Below are 17,111 nucleotides of genomic sequence, written 5' to 3' on the forward strand. Positions count from 1 at the left end.
ACATTTCTAATGTAAAGTGCTGGAAAGTGCCACATAGGTGTTGGCTATTATTATTGTTCCTGGTGTTGTAAGCATTCACTCTAACTTGCTGACTGCTGAGGGGTCTTCCTCTTTTCCACCTAAAACGTGGCCTGGGCTCTGACCTCTCCTGGGCCTCCCTACCCCCGTGGGCGGGGCATTCAGAGGAATGGGCAGGGCAGGGGAGGAGTCTGGGGGCCCAGAGGCGGGGCCTGGGCTGACCTGTAGTTGCCCTTCTTGGAAGCGATGTGCAGCGGGAGTATGCCATCCTTGTTGGCCTTGTTGGCGTCGGCGCCCTGCGACAGCAGGAACTCCACTACCTTCTCGTGCTCGTTCTTGCAGGCCTCGTAGAGGGCAGACGCGTGGTCGCTGGCCTGTGTGTTGATCTCAGCACCTGGCGAAAGAGAGGCGGATGGGTGAGTGATCAGGGCGGTCACTGTCCTTGATGTAATGCCCACCTCGGGCTGGGCGCTGCTGCCCTAACCACTGTGATACATTGGATCACCCGGAGGACCTCCAGCTCCTTTCTGCTACATTGAGACCCACTGTCTGCCATCCTGAGCTGCCACGACGATGCTGGGATTTACTGAGCACTTGCTCTGTGCTGGACACTGTGCTTTACCTATACTATCTCTCTGAGTCCACAACATATTGTAACCCCATGCAGTCAGTAAGAACTTTATCTCCATGTCACAGACAAGGACGATGAAGCATAGAGAACCTCTGCAACTGGCCCCAGAACCCCCAGCTCGTAAGGGAAGAGCCAAAACTTGAACCCAGATGATCCGATGGCAGAAGCCTTGGCAGATGGTCAGATGGCAGAGACCGTGCTCTCAACACTCATTCCACCTAAAAGGCTCCAGATCCTGCCCTGAGGAAGGCCCTCACAGCTCTAGGAAGGCACAGAGCCTCCTCGTAAAGAAAACCCCTAATAATTTTATGCATTGGGATTTGCTCTTCTCTGCCTTCCATTTCGAGGAATAAGAGAGGAATTACTTCTTGTCTCCTCTGAAGGAAACACTATACCGTGCTGCAGGAGGGAGGAATCCAGCCTGGGGACAGTCTCCCGTGAGCCTGGTCCCCTACGTCTTCTCCGTCTCCTGGTGGTGACAGAGAGAATGCAGGGGTTTCTCTGCAAAGAGGGGTGCAGCCTGTTCCCAGTCCCTCCCTATTCTGGAAGGAAACAGAACTGAGACGGCAGTGAAATGTCAGTAAGGGCTGAAATCAAGAGCATCTGTTAACCACAGATCCCCTCTCTCTGGGCGTTCAGCTTATCACAAGCTTTCCTCTAATTTAAAATTTTTGATGACTGATTTCTGGTCTAGCGGAAAGAGCACAGGCTTTCATGCCAGACAAGAACCAGTTGAAGTTTCTGTTTCATGCTTTACAAGCTCTGTGGCCTTGGGCAGCCTTTAGGAGCCTCAGTTTTCTCATCTGTTGACCAGGAATAATAGTACCTACTCAACTGCAAGGCGTAAATAAGGCAATGTAAGCAAATATCTGCTATAGACTGAAACACTCATGTCCCCTGAAAACTCATATGAAATGTAATCCCCAGTGTGATGCTGTTAGAAGGGGGAGCCTTTGGGAGGTGATTAGGTTATGAGGGTGGAGCCCTCGTGAATGGGATTGGTGCCACAATAAAAGAGACCACAGAGAACTCCCTCGCCCCTCCACCATGTGAGGACACAGCGAGAAGCTGGCTGCCTAGGAAGTTGGGACAGGCTCTCATGGGACACTGAATCCACCGGCACCTTGATCTTGGACTTCCCAGACTCCAAAACTGTGAGAAATAAACCTTGGTTGTCTGTAAGCCACCCAGTCTGTGGTATTCTGTGATAGCTGCCCGAGTGAACTAAGACAACCTCCCCACGAGGTGGCTGGCACAGCGGGGCTGCTCAGCAAATGCGAGTTCTCCAGGATGGAGGGGCCGGGCCGCAGAGGCTGGTTCTGCCTCCACCCCGAGGGAGAGTTGGCCAGCGGCTCTGACACTGCCAAGCTCTCAAAGTCAGGCTCCCTGGAAACCTGAACCCCGCCGGCCTCCGGCAAAGCCGCCTGCTCACACAAGAAAAATATTTGCATTTGCAAATGGACTCAGCCCACAACGGGAACAGACCCTGACTCAGGGCTTCAGCAGGAGAGCTGGGCAGATGTTTAGCGTTAGCCGGTTCCCCTCGCCTGCCCGCTGAACACCCTGCCCTTTGCCCAGCCTCCTTTCCTGGCTCCCAGGACCCTGCCTGTGCCCCTTTGTCCTCAGGCTGGTCAGCCCAGATATGTCCCCAGCGGCAAGGAAGTGCCCTGGGTCTGTTTTCCCAACTGCTCGGGCATGTGCTGAGTAGGTGGACGCTTATCCAGGCCAAGTCCCAGGATGGAAATTCTCGAGGCCTGGGGCGGGGGACGGGGTGCGAAGAGCATGCAGTTTGGAGTCAGATGGACGCAGTCGGAATCCAGGCTCTGACTGTGACCAATCATTTACCGTCTGTGAACCTCCTAATGTACAAAATGGCATGAGGACACTCCCTACCTCTTAGGACTGTGGAGGAAACCCCACTGGCCTCTTCTGTGTTCATGCTTAGTGCAGTGCTTGGCACACAGCAGGGCCCTCAACAAACTATTCCAAATTATTCCAACTCAGCCCCAGCGTCTGGCTTACCTCTGTGTTCTCTGTTGCTCAAGTGGAAGGGTCACTTCCCATGGAGGGAGAAAGGAAATCAAAAGTGTTCTTGGGGTAGATCAGAATATAATACTCTTTAACCAAAAGAATGTCTGCCAAAGTCTTGGAGTCTTCTGTTACTGGGACATGATATTTCAGGCAATATTATTTTATTTTGTCCCATTAAGTGAACAAAGATTTTTCAGAGGCAAAGAGTGCGAAGACCAGGGTTCAAATCCCAGTTCTGCCACTAATTTTCCGTGAGACCTTGGACAAATCATTTTCCTATTCTGGTCCTCGGTTTCATCACCTATAAAGTGAGGAGGTGACCTACATGTTGTCTGAAGTTCCTTCTGGCCATGATAGAAAGAGAAGTGGTTAGGGTGTCGGGAGACTAAGATTCTGGCTAGTTCTATCACTAATTTGCTACGTGACTATAGATAGATAAGTCCCTTCCTCTTTCTGGGCCTCAGATTCCTCATTTGTAAAATGAGGTCGTTGGGCTAGGTTAGAGATGGCTAATATACGGCACGTGTGCCACTCCACTCCAAGTTTGTGCCTGATTGCAGGGATCACTGGTGGAGCTCAACACTTTTCCGGCTGAGCCTAGAAACAGCCTCAGAATCCTTCTCAACACGGTACTCCTGGAAGATAGCCTCACTCAGTCAGAGTATATCCATAGAGGACCCCTAAACTTGCCTTCCCTTAGAGTTGATCTCGGAGGTCCTTCCCAGCTGTGCCCCTTGGGAACTCCATGACCCAGGGACCCTAGCACTCACCGTGTTTGGCCAGGAACCTCAGTGCCTCCAGCTGCCCGCTCTGGGCGGCCACGAACAAGGGGGTGATGCCATAGACATTCTTGGCTTCCACCTTAGCACCTCTGCTCACCAGGATCTCCATGACCTCCAGGTCATTGTGAGCTACAGACTCGTGCAGAGCCGTCCAGCCTCGGTTACAGCGGTGGTTCGTGTCCGCGTTGTACTGCACCAGCATCCTCACCGCCTCCACGTTCTTGCGCTCACAGGCTGTGCCCAGGGAGAAGCAAGATGGTCAGCAGGGCCCCGGCAGGACCTGGCCAGCCAAGACTTCATTCATTCGTTTGTCCATCTACCCATTCACTCATCAGCCATAAGTGGATTCACTCAACAAATATCTACTGGATCTGTACTAAGTTTCAGTCTCTGCATAAACCTAGGATATACAACTAAAAGTAATAGTAATACTAATCAGAATTAATATTTGCTGATATGTATCTGGCACTGGTTATGTGCCAGGCACTATATTCTAAGCACTTCATGTAATTAACTGATTTAGTTCTCCCAACCACCCTTAAAGGATGTAGTGTTATTCCCTTTCACAGATGGGAAAAGTGAGGCACAGAGAAGTTAAGTGACTTGCCCAAGGTCACACAGATAGTAAGTGGCAGAATTGGGATTCAAATCCAGGTAGTCAGTTCTGGAGTCTCTGTCCCCTGGAAGGTTCCGGACTGCCCCACCTCATCTCCCTTTCCAGTGTTAACCTGCTTCAGTCCTCCACGAGGCCAGAAGGGGAGGAGGAGGGCAGTGCCATAGTCCTGCTCAAAACACTTCCTCAAAAGCTACTCACTTAATTTGGGTTAAAATTTACCTTCTGAGTCTGCTCAAACCTCCCTTATAAGCCTCGTCTTGCTCAGGCCCTAAATGCAGCCTTAGTGCTGGCAGAGCTATTACCAGAGAGGCTGAGCACTTGTCCAAATTAACCATCCCTGGAAGCTTCTCTGAGTCAGTCAGAGGGGGTGGTGAGAAGGAAGGGGGGCTGCCTGGGTAGTGTTTCAAACAGGACCCCAGGCTTGGTTTCCTCACCTGTAAAGCACAGATAATGGAACCTTCCCGAGAGGATGCCGTGGGAGGATGGAGTGAGGTAGCATACGAAGGCTCTAGGGTGGAGCTTGGCACATAGTGGAGCTCATGCAGGACCAGGGCCCAGGCTTCAGCTGTGAGTCACCCAGCATATTGGGCGCTCTCTCTGGGACAGCTGAGGCTCCAGGTGATGGCTTCAGTGCCCGGGGGACATGAGTTCTAGGGAAGACACTTCCACCACAGGTCTGCAGTGGACCTGGTTCCTGCTGCCTATGGAATATTCCAGGTGCTGGATACCAGACACAGGGGAAATTGGAGATTTCTGTAGTTTTTCAAAGTGTAAAGGTCCTATCATTTTTGCAAGACCCAAAGCTGATTGCTTAAGTGTAGAGGCATGAACTAAACACTTGACCGTGGAGTAGTTCAGAGTGTGGTGCTGGCATCCAGCTCGCGGAGCTTAGATCCCAGATCTGCCCTTGCTGGCTGTGTGATCCTGGCTGCCTCATGTCAGTTCTCTGTGCCTTAGGGCCTCATCTGTAAAATGGGATACTAGCATTGCCTACCTCGTACGTGGATGGATATGAGGGTTAGAAAAAAGAACAGAGCCTGGTAGGTAGTAAGCACTCAATAAATACCAACTGTCATGAGTATTCGGATTTTGACCCTGGGTACTGCCAGGGAAGCCAGTGAATGTCCTTGGATGATGTATTGAGTAAGCCAGGAATGTTTCCTTTTCTCGAACATCCTGGAGGTACAAATTCCCTCTCATGCCTCTTTGCTTTTGCCTATGCTGTTCCCCTTGCTCGTCCAGCTGGTAAATCCCTCCCATTCAGGCTCAGTTCTGGGACGCCCTCCTGCGGATGCCCTCTTCCACATCAGGGCCCCTCCCCAATGTTCCCAGGTGCCTTGTGCCAAGCTCTTCAATGCCAGTAGCTGACTATTACATCATCTGCTAATCGACGCCCACCGGATGGGGAGAGCACGTGGGCACGGACCGTATCTTTTCATCTCAGGGCTCTCAGCGTGCCTGGCCCATGGGAGGACTTGGGAAATGTTGACTGAATATGTGCACGAATGAATGGTTCAACTATGTAAGTTATACATCTGAATGAGGCTGCACCATCAAAGTAGACCCCCTTGGGGAGTTGTACACTTTGCAAGCAATCCTCCCCATTGCCCACCTAGTTTCTGGACCCTCCCTCGGGGAAGCCCACCCCAGTGGGCTCACCTTTGTAGAGTGGTGTCTCTCGGGCCTTGTTGGAGATGTCGGGCTCAGCCCCAGCCTGGAGCAGGGATTGGAGGCAGTCCAGGTGTCCCCTGCATGTCGCCAGGTAAAGGGCCGTTTCCTCCTGCAGGGTGCGCTGGTCCATGACTGCCGGGTATGCTGGGGAGGATAGACCAGGAAACTCAAAAGGAGGAAGACACCCACCTCCCCCTCCAACACAGGGGTGGTCCCAATTTCCTCCCAGTTCCAGGGACAGATGTGAGTGGCCTCCACCTGAATTTACCATCCACACTGCCTTCATGCCCTTGGCCTTGGATTCAGTCACTTTCACAGGGCTGTTTCAGCTTCCCGGTCATATTAATCCAGCTCAGATGCCACCTCCTCTGGGAAGCCTTCCCTGGTTGAACCCCCTCCTTCTCCGAATGACCCTGTCCTTCCCTTACACTCCCACCAGCCACTGCCAGAAGTCAGTCTCATGTAGTCACTTCTGCCCTGGAATGTGGTGGGCTGCCTGGGGTCCGTGCTTCTTGAGGGCAGAGGTAACTCCTGCCTGCAGGTGTTACCCAACCACATCTGGCCTGGGGGAGAGCCGAGGCTCAGAGAGGAGGCATGATTTGCCCAGGGTCTCACAGCTGTTGGAGACCGCCTTGGCAGGGCACAGGCACAGCTGCGGTATTTTCCACACCAAATCAGCCCCTGGAACATTCTCGAACAAGCTGGCAGTGGCTCTCCCACAAGTCAGCCCTCCCTTATTCCTTTTCTAGGAATTAGGCCCTCCTGTGCTGGGAGGCCTGGAGAGGTGGTGGGATGGGCGGGGAAGCACTTCCTTGCTTCCAACTTGATGACTTTAACTCTGCAAGGTGGGTGGTAACTTTGCCTTGCCCCCTTCACCATGGTTGTGGTGAGGCAAAGCTCCGCAAGGAAAGTGCCCTTGCCCGTGCGTCCCATTCCCACCTGTGGCTGCGCACAGAGCCCACCGCCTCACCTTGATGCAGCACCTTCAGGCAGCTCAGCTGGCCGTAGTAGGCCGCCTCGTGCAGCGGCAGCCAGCCCTCCTTGTTGGGCTCTGCGAGGTTCTTCCCCGCCTTGATCATCGCCTTCAAGGCCGCTTCATCGCCTTCCTTGATGGCCTTTAGCACAGGGTCCACGGGCCTGTGAGAGCAAGGGGCAGGTCATTCCTCAGGACTGGGGCAGGCAGAGGCAGGGCCGGGTGGCCTTTCTCCCAGAAGGAAAGCAGGGTGTGCTGGTGACCAGAAGTGGGGCTGGCTGTGGGATCGCACAGCCCTGCTTCTCCCTGCTGTTCTGGGACAGGTGCTCAGCCCCTGCAGCCGTGTCCTCTCAATAAGGAGAGTAATTTTTCCTAACCCACATGGGCGTGCCCTGGGAACCCTGCCCCGACCTCGGCCCTGACCTTGGCCTCTCCGACTCTCAGCCCCATCATGGCTTCCTCAGCCTGCCTGCCCGGGTCAGCCTCTCCCTGCCTCTGGTCCTAAGCCCTCAGCTAACCACTGGCTTTTACGTGTCTTTGATAGTTTGCCCACTGTCTGTCTCCCCCACTGGACTATGAGACTGTGAGCTCCAAGACCACAGGGCCCGTGTCCTTCTTTTATCCCTTATGATTTGGTTCCCACGGCCCAGCTCAGTGGCTGGTCCATAATAGGTACTTAATAAATATTTGCTGCTTGAAAGAAAGAGAGAGAGAGAGAGAATATGAAAGGAAGGGAGGGAGAGAGGAAGGAAGGATTCAGAATTTAAGAACCCCAACAATTATCTCACTCCTTCATCCCTTCTATTTCCAAAAAGACAGCCTCTTCCCTGTTAGAGTTTTGCTTGTTTCTTTGGGGATTGTATTTATATCTCTTTCAAAACAATCTTTGCAATGGCCTCCTTTGAGCGTTTGGAGGACACACTGGCCTATGAAGATAAATGCGAGGGCTCTGGACCGGGCTTCGCCAGTGTTCCATCCCCCTGTGCGCATCCCTGGGCCTGGAGTGTTTCCATGTCTTTATCTCCAAGTTGGGCACCACATTGGGACACTCTACTAGAAACATGGCCAGCTCATTCACTTCCACAGATGCAAACCAAGGGTCCCTTTTAAACAGAGCTCCTTGGTGGCCAAAAGAGAAATAGGGGACCCCTCTGTCCCTGCAGCTTTCAGTGGCTGCATCTGCTATACCAAGACCATTTCTACGAGGAGGATTCGGGCTTCCAGTGTCGGCCCCCCAAAGGGATGGAGCACTGACCCCACAGGAGGTTTTAGTGATAATTAAACTCCTTCCCTGAGCATAGCGCTCCAGAGTTTACCAAGCACCTCCGCCTTCGGGGCCTGTTTGCACTGAGACAAAGGCACAGACCCTTCAGGGGGGGACTCCGTACAGTAAACATCTCTCTGGGGTCTTCCCAACCCCTTTCCTTTCTCCGGACCCTTCTCCTCACCTCTAGAACTTTCAGCTGCTGAAAGATTTAAGTACCTGAAGGATTAATACGTTTGACACCTTCACAATTTAAAACTTCTGAATGTCAGAAAGATTTCAGGGCTAATGTGAAAGATAACATCTTAGCTTGGCTCATCCAAGCCACTTCGTTCGTTCGTTCATTCATTCATTCATTCATTCATGCACTGAGCTGGCTTCCCCCAGCCTTGGAGAGTCAGTGAGGACGACAGACTGCTCTGGGTCCACTCTTGGGGAACGAGCTGCGTAAGTGGTCCCATTTCCCTGATGGAGGAGGTGAGACCGGAGGCAGGCCTTGTCCCAGGGCCGTCATCCCTGTCAGCGGCCACGATCGGCCCAGAGTGTCTCCAGGGCCGGCCCCTTTACCCTCCCAGCTGCTCCCCGCTCCAGCATGAGCGGCACTTCCTCCTGACTCTCAGCCTCTCCCTCCAGCATGAGCGGCACTTCCTCCTGACTCTCAGATTCTCTGGTTATTAATAGCTTCAGAGCACAGATGCCGGTTAAGGACAGACCCAGCAAGGACGATGGGTAACTGACCAGATAAGCCCTGAAGTCCCCATCAAAACCATCACTGCCACCTTGGTGAGTTCCTCTTACGAGCGGCCAGAGCAGCCCCTGTTGGTGTCAGGAAAAGCCCCAGTGGGGTAGGTGTCCTGTCTCTCCTGGAAGGTCTCCTGTGGGACCGGCTGAAGCGGAAGGGAGGAGGGCTAGCTGTCCTTGTGGCCTTGGCGGGTGTGTGGTGTCATGAGAACATTCTCAGGACCCACCACTCAGCTTGGGCCTCGTCCAGCTGTGGTGCAAGGACCCTGGAGCGCTCAGACACACACGCCGCCAGCTTCTGTATGAGCTCGGCCAAAGTGCCCACCCCAGGGCTGGGGGGAACTGCTGGGGGTATCAGACCATCAGAGACTGAGGAGCTGGCCAGGACCCTGGAGGCCACTCTGTCCTCTCCAACCTCCTCTACGGAGAAGGGAGACCCAGAGAGGGCCAGCGACTCACGGGCAGCCTCACAGGAAGTGGCAGCAGCACTGAGACCAGAACCTGGGTCTCGCTTTTCCAGACTGTCAAAATCCTACCTGCAGCGCCAAGGAAGAGAGGGGTGGCAGGGCTTGAAAAGGGCTGCGAAGAAGGAACAAAACATGGGCCAACTGTCTCCTCCCCACAATGTAACCAATCAAGGAAATAGGGGCTCCAGCGATGGGACCCCTTTTTTGTTTTTAGCTGCTTCTAGGGTCGAGCAGAGAAGGAAACAGCACAGAGCTATTTTCCAAGGACTCACCTAGCCCAGCGCCCTGGTGCCAGGCAAACAGAGCCCTTCCTGCAGCTCGGATTATCTTTTGGTTTTAGCACCTGGCACTTAATAAATAAACACAACAGAGCAAACCAAAACTTGTGGTTGTGGGCATCGTGGGTGTGCTCAGATAGACCCGCGGTGATGGCATGCGGGAAATTGAGACAGAATGGGGGGCTGGCTCATCGGCCTCAGCTCTGAGCCCCTGGAGTACTAGGGCCGTCTCCCCAGTCGCCCTCTCGCTGGGTCCCCAGGTTCAGAGCCCTACGGGGCTACTCCAGCACGCAGGGCCCATTCTGGGGGAAGTGAGGGGTTAATCACAAGCTCAGCCTGGCTGGCAGTTCCTAGAGGATGGAGCCTGCGACCACCAAGCCCAGCTCGGCAGGAGCTGCTGAGTCTCAGGGGGACACACCTGGGAGGGGTGTTCCTGGGAGTCCCTCCAGAGTACCCCTCTTCCTGGGGGCTGTGGGACTGCTTCCCGTCCCCGCACCCCAACCCCAGTTTGGAGGTGAATGAGCTTGGATGCTCTGGGGGCCGCGCGGTGTGGGGACGGGGGGCACTTACGCCAGCTGTGAGGACTTGCTGCGGTTGTATTTCTGCATAACCTCCTGGAACAGGCCCTTGGGGGCTGAGGTCGGGGCGCTCTCAGGAGACACAGCGGACCTGGAGGGTGCAGGGCAGGAGTGAAAGAGGGAAAAATACTCTGCATATGAGAAGCGGGTCATGGCCGGAGGCAGGAACGAGGACGGAGGGAGAGCGAGGGGGAGAGACTGACAGACAGACACAGGGCTCTGAACCAAAGCAGATGGCCGGGTCCTCCCTGTGCGCTGGACACAGCTGCTGTGTCTCCAGATTATTTTTGGCCCTTGGAGGAAGCCCTGGGAGATTTAAATGACCATATAAGACAACAATGAGGTTAACCTCACCCCACCCCCAAAGGTCCCCTTCCCCAGCCAACCACGCGGGAGGCAGATATGAAGCAAGGTGACATTCTTCACCCAGGAGGATGTGAGAGTAGTCAGCAGCAGGTCCCAGGATGAAAGGGGCTCAGTCCCAGGGCGGCCAGGCTGGGTCCCCACAGGAATGGGCAAGAGATTCACCGGGGTGGGGGGGCTAGGGGTGCAAAGCTGGGGCGCCAAGCCAGGTCTGTGCTCCCACCCTCACCTCACTGGCTCACACCCTCATTAGAGGGTCCTGCTGTCCCAGGGTCAGGAACAAGCAGTACAAAGGGTAGAGGAAAAGGATGCATGAAGAAGTTCATCGGAGTCAGGGCTTGGAGTCAGAGTGACACGGGTTCAAATCCAGGCTCTGGCACTCCCTGGCTGTGTGACCTCGAACAGGTGCATCTTCTCTGGGACTTAGTCTGGTGAGGCCTGAGTGTGTGAATGGTGTAAAGTGCTTATCAGAGGGCCAGGCACAGGGCTCCACACGCGTCCACCATTCATTGCATCATTATTTCGTCACTCTGAGTCTCAGTTTTCCCACCCCACTGGGCTGCTGTGAGGACAGGAGGGGTGAAAGGAGGAGAGGTGGCCACTGCACAGATCTGGATTGGTTGGAGCTGGAATGGGAACAGGACATGCTGGCCCTTCTTCCAGCGGGTTGGGGACCCTGGGGCAACAGACACCCCAGCGGACCCGGCCTGGTCTCCTGAGCCCCTCTGCGGGGTCCCCTGCGGGATTGGGAAGGATGTTGCTACAGGTGACCAGCATCCCGTGGGCCACGGAGATGCTGGAACTGTGACCCTGAGGCCCTGCAGATTTTGTGGACACCCTCAGCCAGGGCGGGGCACAGGGAAAGGGAGGGAGCCGAGAGAGAGAGGGGAAGGATGCCAGCAGCCCCCTTCACCTGCGGCACCACGGTCATCGCCTTCCACCTTCCTTCTCCCCCACCTGCTCCTGAGCAGCGAGGCCGAGCATGATGCCATGAATGCTAGAGCAGGTGCCAATGCCACTGCCTTTCCTAGACTCAGAGACTGAGGCTCCGAGAGGCGGGAAACGGCCTCAGGGCCACACGCAGCTGCAGAGTCGACTCCTGTCTGCCGCGGAGCTCCGACACGTGCTCCCTCCTCCAGAGGCTTGGTGTCTCCCGCCCCTTTGTCCCTTCTCTGGCTCTCAGGCCGCCACGCGGACAGGCCCTGAAACTGGGAACAAGCCCCCACCCCTCTCTGTGCCTCAGTTTCCTCCTTTGCAAAATGAGGAGGCAGGACCAGACCAGGGGTTTCCTCGCTGCTGTGGTTGCCGTGGAGCCTTCACTGCAATGAACTCACGTGGAAACTCGGGACGCCATACAGATCTCAGACCACATCCTGGGGACGGGGGTGCAGAGACTGGCCCTGCCAGGGCCCCTTTTCCCCAGCCCTGAGAGCTGCTGTTTCAGTGTCATTATCTGCACTTGCTCCCGGCCCTGAAAAGCGGAGGATGCTGGGCAAGATGGAAGCAGCCTGAGGCCAGGCCCACCTGAGCAGTCCCCAGCCCTGTGGTCATGACAAAGCCCTGGGCTTCTATCTCTACATGGCCCTGGGGACCCAGTCACTCTCATCATTGATCCATGTGTGGCCTCCCATCACTTTTTGTTGTTAGAATGTTTTCAGCCAGGTAAAACTCATTGATGAAAACCTACCCACCACCCTAAAATTAGGACATATCCCTGATGGTATAATAATAACAGCAACAATGGAACGGTGAGGCTGGCGCGGATGGCAGCGAGATGGCGACGGTGACATTCCCTCACGATGGGGCATGGCTTCGCCTCCTTTCTATCCTCCCCGCCACCTGGACGGTGCATTGGTCCCACGTGCAGAGGAGGAACATTCAGCAAGAATCTCCCAGCTCTTGCTGGTTGCACCTTCTGTGCTAGGGCCTGGGGGTGCAGATCAATGGCATGGGGGTCGGGGTGGGGGAGGACACATACCACCACAGAGCCGCAAGGGAGGGGCCGGGAGAGAGGCAGGGGGACTCGCTCTGGGCGCTCTGAAGTTGAGCGTGTTAACTAGGCTTTACGGGCAGGCGGCATGTGTGCTCAGAGCCGGGAGGGAGCCAGGCCGCGGACCGGGCTCTGTGCTCTTTCTGATCAAGGCTACAGGCCCCATTTCACCTCAGGCCCAGAGCAGGGAAATTCCCAGCAGAGGAAACCACAAGGGCTGAGTCATCAGAGGTGAGAGCAACCTGGCAGGATGTGGGCACAGGTCATGCCCTGGAAGGGGCCCAGGTAGGGCCCCACGTCCTTTGTGTGGGCGGGTAGGTGGGGGTCGGTAGTATGTCACCATCACCAGCTCCCAACAGCCCTGTCCTGGAGTCCAGCTGGTTCCGGCTTCAGACACAGTTCAGGCTCGGTGAGAGTGGGGACCAGGGCTGTGATGGCAAGACCCCCTGACTTCTCAGTGGGCCCTGTCTGAGTTAATGAGAAGCCCAGGCCAGCCCCAGGAAGGGTGTTAAATTGGCCTGGACCTGGCTGAACGCGGGTGGCAAGCAGGCATCTTAATAGCAGAGGGAGCTGACAAATACAAGAGTCTTCCCATGCCTGCCACCTAACAGCATCCTATACCTGTTCTCCCATCTGGTCCTCACACGAACCCTATGTCGAGCACAGGTGTCATGAGTACAGGGCCTGGCACCGTAGGCGCTTGATAAATTTAAATGAACGAAACAAAACAAGCAAACAAAAGCCTTTGTAGGGATAGTGTCCCGTATGGTAATCTTGGTGCTGTGTGGTTGTATGCCAAGACCTCAAATTCCTGGAGAACCAGCCCACTGCCCTCTTGGCTGGAGAGAGGAAGAGCTCACACAGGATTGCTACCTCTACGCCCATTCCTCCTATGAGAGTTCTGTTTCTCTCTCACCCACTGGCCAATCCATCCTTTCTGGGCTGGCCAGAGAGGACTCACATGTAGAGAACATGGATTCCAAGCTGCAGCAACTTCTGCCTTCCCACCCATGGCTAAAATTCATTGAAAGCTTGCTATGTACCAAGTCTTATGATAGGCACATAGCACAAGTCATCTCATTTCATTCTCTAGTCCACTTTGTGAAGGAGATGAAATTGGCTCCCTTTTGCAGATGAGGAAACTGAGGCTCAAAGAGGTTTGCTTCCTCTAGACTGTTCGGTAAACTCCTATTAATCCTGCAAAGCCCACCTCCTTGACTAAGAAGTAAATCAACCCTTCCTGTGTCCCTTTGACACTGAAGCAAGGCTCTTTGCTGCATCCATACTGTTGGATCATTATGTACCTCTGGGCCTTTGCCTTCATTAGACTGAAAGCTTAGGGAGAACAGGAACAAGGCCTGATACACATCCAGGTGCAGGGAAGGCACCTGTCATATTGTAAGTGTACAGTAAGTGTAGGTGGCTTATTTGAATTGTTTGCAGCTGTGCACACATCAGCCCAAGCAAGTTCCTGCTTCATGTTTTCTTCCTTTTTCTTCTTAGAAATTTAACCTTAAATAAAATGCAGAAGTTTAAAGACTGGAAGACTCAGCTTCCTGGACCCACTCGGACTGCTATTTTAGTACCCTTGGGCTCCCTGTTTCATGAGTGCATAAACCCTACTTCTCCATTGGATGGGACGTTGGTCTGCCTCTCAGGGGGCCCTCAGCGGGCCAAGGCTTGGAAAATGATCCTCATACATGTTCAAACTTCACCGCTTACCTTGTGGTGGGAGAGGAACAAATTGGAAAATGACTTTAAAAGGGAATATTATGTTTTCTCTGGGATGCTGAGCTGGCTTTCATTTCTAGGATCCCAAAGACCCGCTTGACCTTTACGTCCACATTTGGTCACAAGCTGATAACAATAAATTATATTTCTAGAGAATTTTATTGGATTCAAAATGCAGGGACTTCCCTGGTGGTCCAGCAGTTAAGACTCCGCGCTCCCAATGCAGGGGGCCCGGGTTCGATCCCTGGTCAGGGAACTAGATCCCGCATGGCGCAACTAAGGCCCGGCACAGCCAAATAAATAAATATTTTTTTAAAATGCATTGATTTGCCTAAAAACATTCATTGAGCATCTACAATGATCCAGGCTCTTTGCCAGGTACTGAGGATACCAAAGTGAGTAATATCTGTTCCCTGTCCCCAAGGAGGTCACACAGTATCATTGGGGATACTCTCAGGAGGCCGGGTAATGCCTTCTAGGGTGACACAAAAGCTTGTCCACGATACAGAGGCAGCCTTGAGACGGGCACTCAGGGAGGAAGTGGGGCGAAGTTGTTCAGGCTGCAGGATGTGGGACAGCACCCACCTCATCTGATTAGCTTTTCATAAGAATACTGCAAGGTAGGCCTGGGCAAGTTTTTGGTATTGCCATTTTAGGCATAAGGCTGCTGGGGCTCAGAAAAGTCAAGTAACTTGCCTAAGGACACACAGCCAGTAGGTGACAGAAGAAGGAGCCGAACCTCCCAACCCACTTCTGTTTCCACTCTCGTCTGCTGCCTCCTCACTCATTCACCCATTCATCCATTCACAAAGAGCTGTGAGGTGTTGCCACGGGTCAGGCCCTGTGTGCTAGACACAAGGCCTCACAGGAAGGAAGACAGCTGAGGCCCTTGCCTTCAAGGAGTTCACAGGTTAATGGCAGAAATAAATACATAGAAACTGATGTAATCAGGGCAGTGAAAGAAACAGCCAGGAAAGTAAGAGAGCAACTTGCTTGACCTGGGAGGCTGGTCAAAGATGAGGCGGAGCTGGCCAAGTGGAGCCTCTGGGGACATATGTGATGTCCGCTTTCTAAACCTGCTGTGGGTCTACTTAGATGAACACTATGATATTTGGGGATAAAAGTGGCCAAGGACTCTATCGGGCCCCATACTTACTGTAACACCATGTCTGAGTGTGAGCACAAATCCGTGTGTCTCTTGTTTGGGGGACCCTGAATCTCTGTGGGGAGAAGTCTCTTCAAGGTGGAGGAGGGACAGGAAATAGAGAGAGGCTTTTGCAGAATCAACAGAGCTGGTCAAGTGTCTGAACTTCAGGGTGGGACAGACCTTGGTTCAGTTCCTGGCCCTGCTGGGCGCGTGTTTTGTCATACGTAAAATGGGCACAGAAACATCCACCTTGCGTGGCTTTTGTCAGGATCAAGTGAATGCCTGTGGGCTGGGCATGTGGAGGAGGAGGAGAATTTGATTAACAATCACATGAAAGGGATTTGCTTCCCTAGCAGGGCCCAACCCAGCCTCCTTTCAGAGATGAAAGGGCAGAACAGAGCCTAGGAGGTTTCAGGTCACATCAAGAGTGAGGAGATGCAGGTTGAATCCTCCTGCCCTGCATGACTGCGCCTGGATCTTGGGTGAGGGCCACATGGCCTTGGATAAGTCCTTTCCCTGCTGCGTGAGCACTTTCTTTCTCAGGATAAATGTTTACACCCCACATTGGGCCTCCACTTCCTTACCACTAGAGGAAGGAGGAGGTCAGGGCCCAGTTCTAATGTTTTCAAGTGTCTACAGGACTCCTGGAGGGGGTTCCCACACTGGGGAGAAGGCTGCAGAGGCCCCAGGACGTACGGCTTGTGCTGCAGACCACGTTGGAGGGAACTTGCTCTTCTCTCTATCTGATCCCTCTGAGAAAGAGGAACCTGTGGTCTGACTTGGGCTGAACTGGCCAAAACAGGAACCAGGGTCTCTAGAGCATCAGCCACCATGAGTCCTTGGCTCTGGGCTTCTGTTTTTCAGATTGGGTCCCAGGATGGGATGTCCTTGTGGTCAGCTCAGTAACCTGGAGCCTTCATATTCCTTCCAGCTGCCCAAGGAGGTTGCCTGCCTTCCCCTTTAGGGAGGGGGCTCCTGAGTGATGGGCATCCCAGGCCTTTGCCCAGCCTTCCTGGCAGGAGTGGTCCAGCCTCGGAAGGGCCTAAGTCACTTGGGGAACACCCTGGTAGGTTTCATCAGGGCACAGGGCCAAGATGTACCGTCACCCACCTTCACCCGTGTTGACTGGCTCTGGACATCGGAAAAAGTCTGTTTATTGTTGCTGCTGTTATTACTATTATTGTTTGAGGTTCAGAGAGGTTAAGTGACTTGCCCAAGGTCACACAATTCAAAATTGCATGTGTGGAACTGCAGTTGTGGCCCATGTCATATTTCTACTGGTGCGACATGGTACTGCTGTAGATGGTCCTGCTAATGGGATGATGAGGTCGTGCTGAGATGGGGGAGCCAGAACAGGAGGCAGGATGGTTTTGCTGGGCAGATGTCATTGCTTCTCAGACATGTTTTGCCAGGGAGATGGCATAGAAAGGGTTGGAAGCCCTGGCCAGATTCAGAACATCAGTTCCTTTGCATCCAAACATAGAGCCAGTGGTACAAGGCCAAGCCATGGGCTCTGGAATCAGATAGCTCCAATCTCTGCACCACTGTCTGCTAGCTGTGTGACCTTGGACTAGTTACTCAGCCCTGAGCTTCAGTTTCCTCATCTGTAAAATGGGAATATAGCATACAGCCTCCTAGAAGGTCCTTAAGAGGGTAAAATGAGGCAAAGTGTGTACAGCACCCAAGGTGGTACTTGGCACCTTCAGAGCTCAGTAAGTTTAGATAACAAATGTAAGTCATTACAGTGTGAAAATGCATCTTAGACACCAGGATAATTTGGTCTTGGATTAACAGTGTTTGGGATCTATGCCTGATGGACGCCCCATCTGG

General features: G+C 53.6%; 1 protein-coding gene across 2 annotated transcripts in view; it reads right to left on the reverse strand.

The window, feature by feature from the left end:
- Positions 1–17,111, reverse strand: part of ASB2 (ankyrin repeat and SOCS box containing 2) — a 43,599-nt gene that overhangs the window by 12,700 nt on the left and 13,788 nt on the right. For both annotated transcript variants that reach the window (XM_007184245.3, XM_007184246.2), the window contains exons 3-7: positions 10,043–10,141; positions 6,720–6,886; positions 5,738–5,893; positions 3,451–3,696; positions 241–412 (exon numbers count right to left, since the gene is read on the reverse strand). In XM_007184245.3, coding sequence (XP_007184307.2) covers positions 241–412; positions 3,451–3,696; positions 5,738–5,893; positions 6,720–6,886; positions 10,043–10,141 — 840 coding nt within the window. The remainder of the gene's footprint in view (positions 1–240; positions 413–3,450; positions 3,697–5,737; positions 5,894–6,719; positions 6,887–10,042; positions 10,142–17,111) is intronic.

Source organism: Balaenoptera acutorostrata, assembly GCF_949987535.1.
Source record: "Balaenoptera acutorostrata chromosome 3 unlocalized genomic scaffold, mBalAcu1.1 SUPER_3_unloc_1, whole genome shotgun sequence".
Taxonomy (NCBI): Eukaryota; Metazoa; Chordata; class Mammalia; order Artiodactyla; family Balaenopteridae; genus Balaenoptera; species Balaenoptera acutorostrata.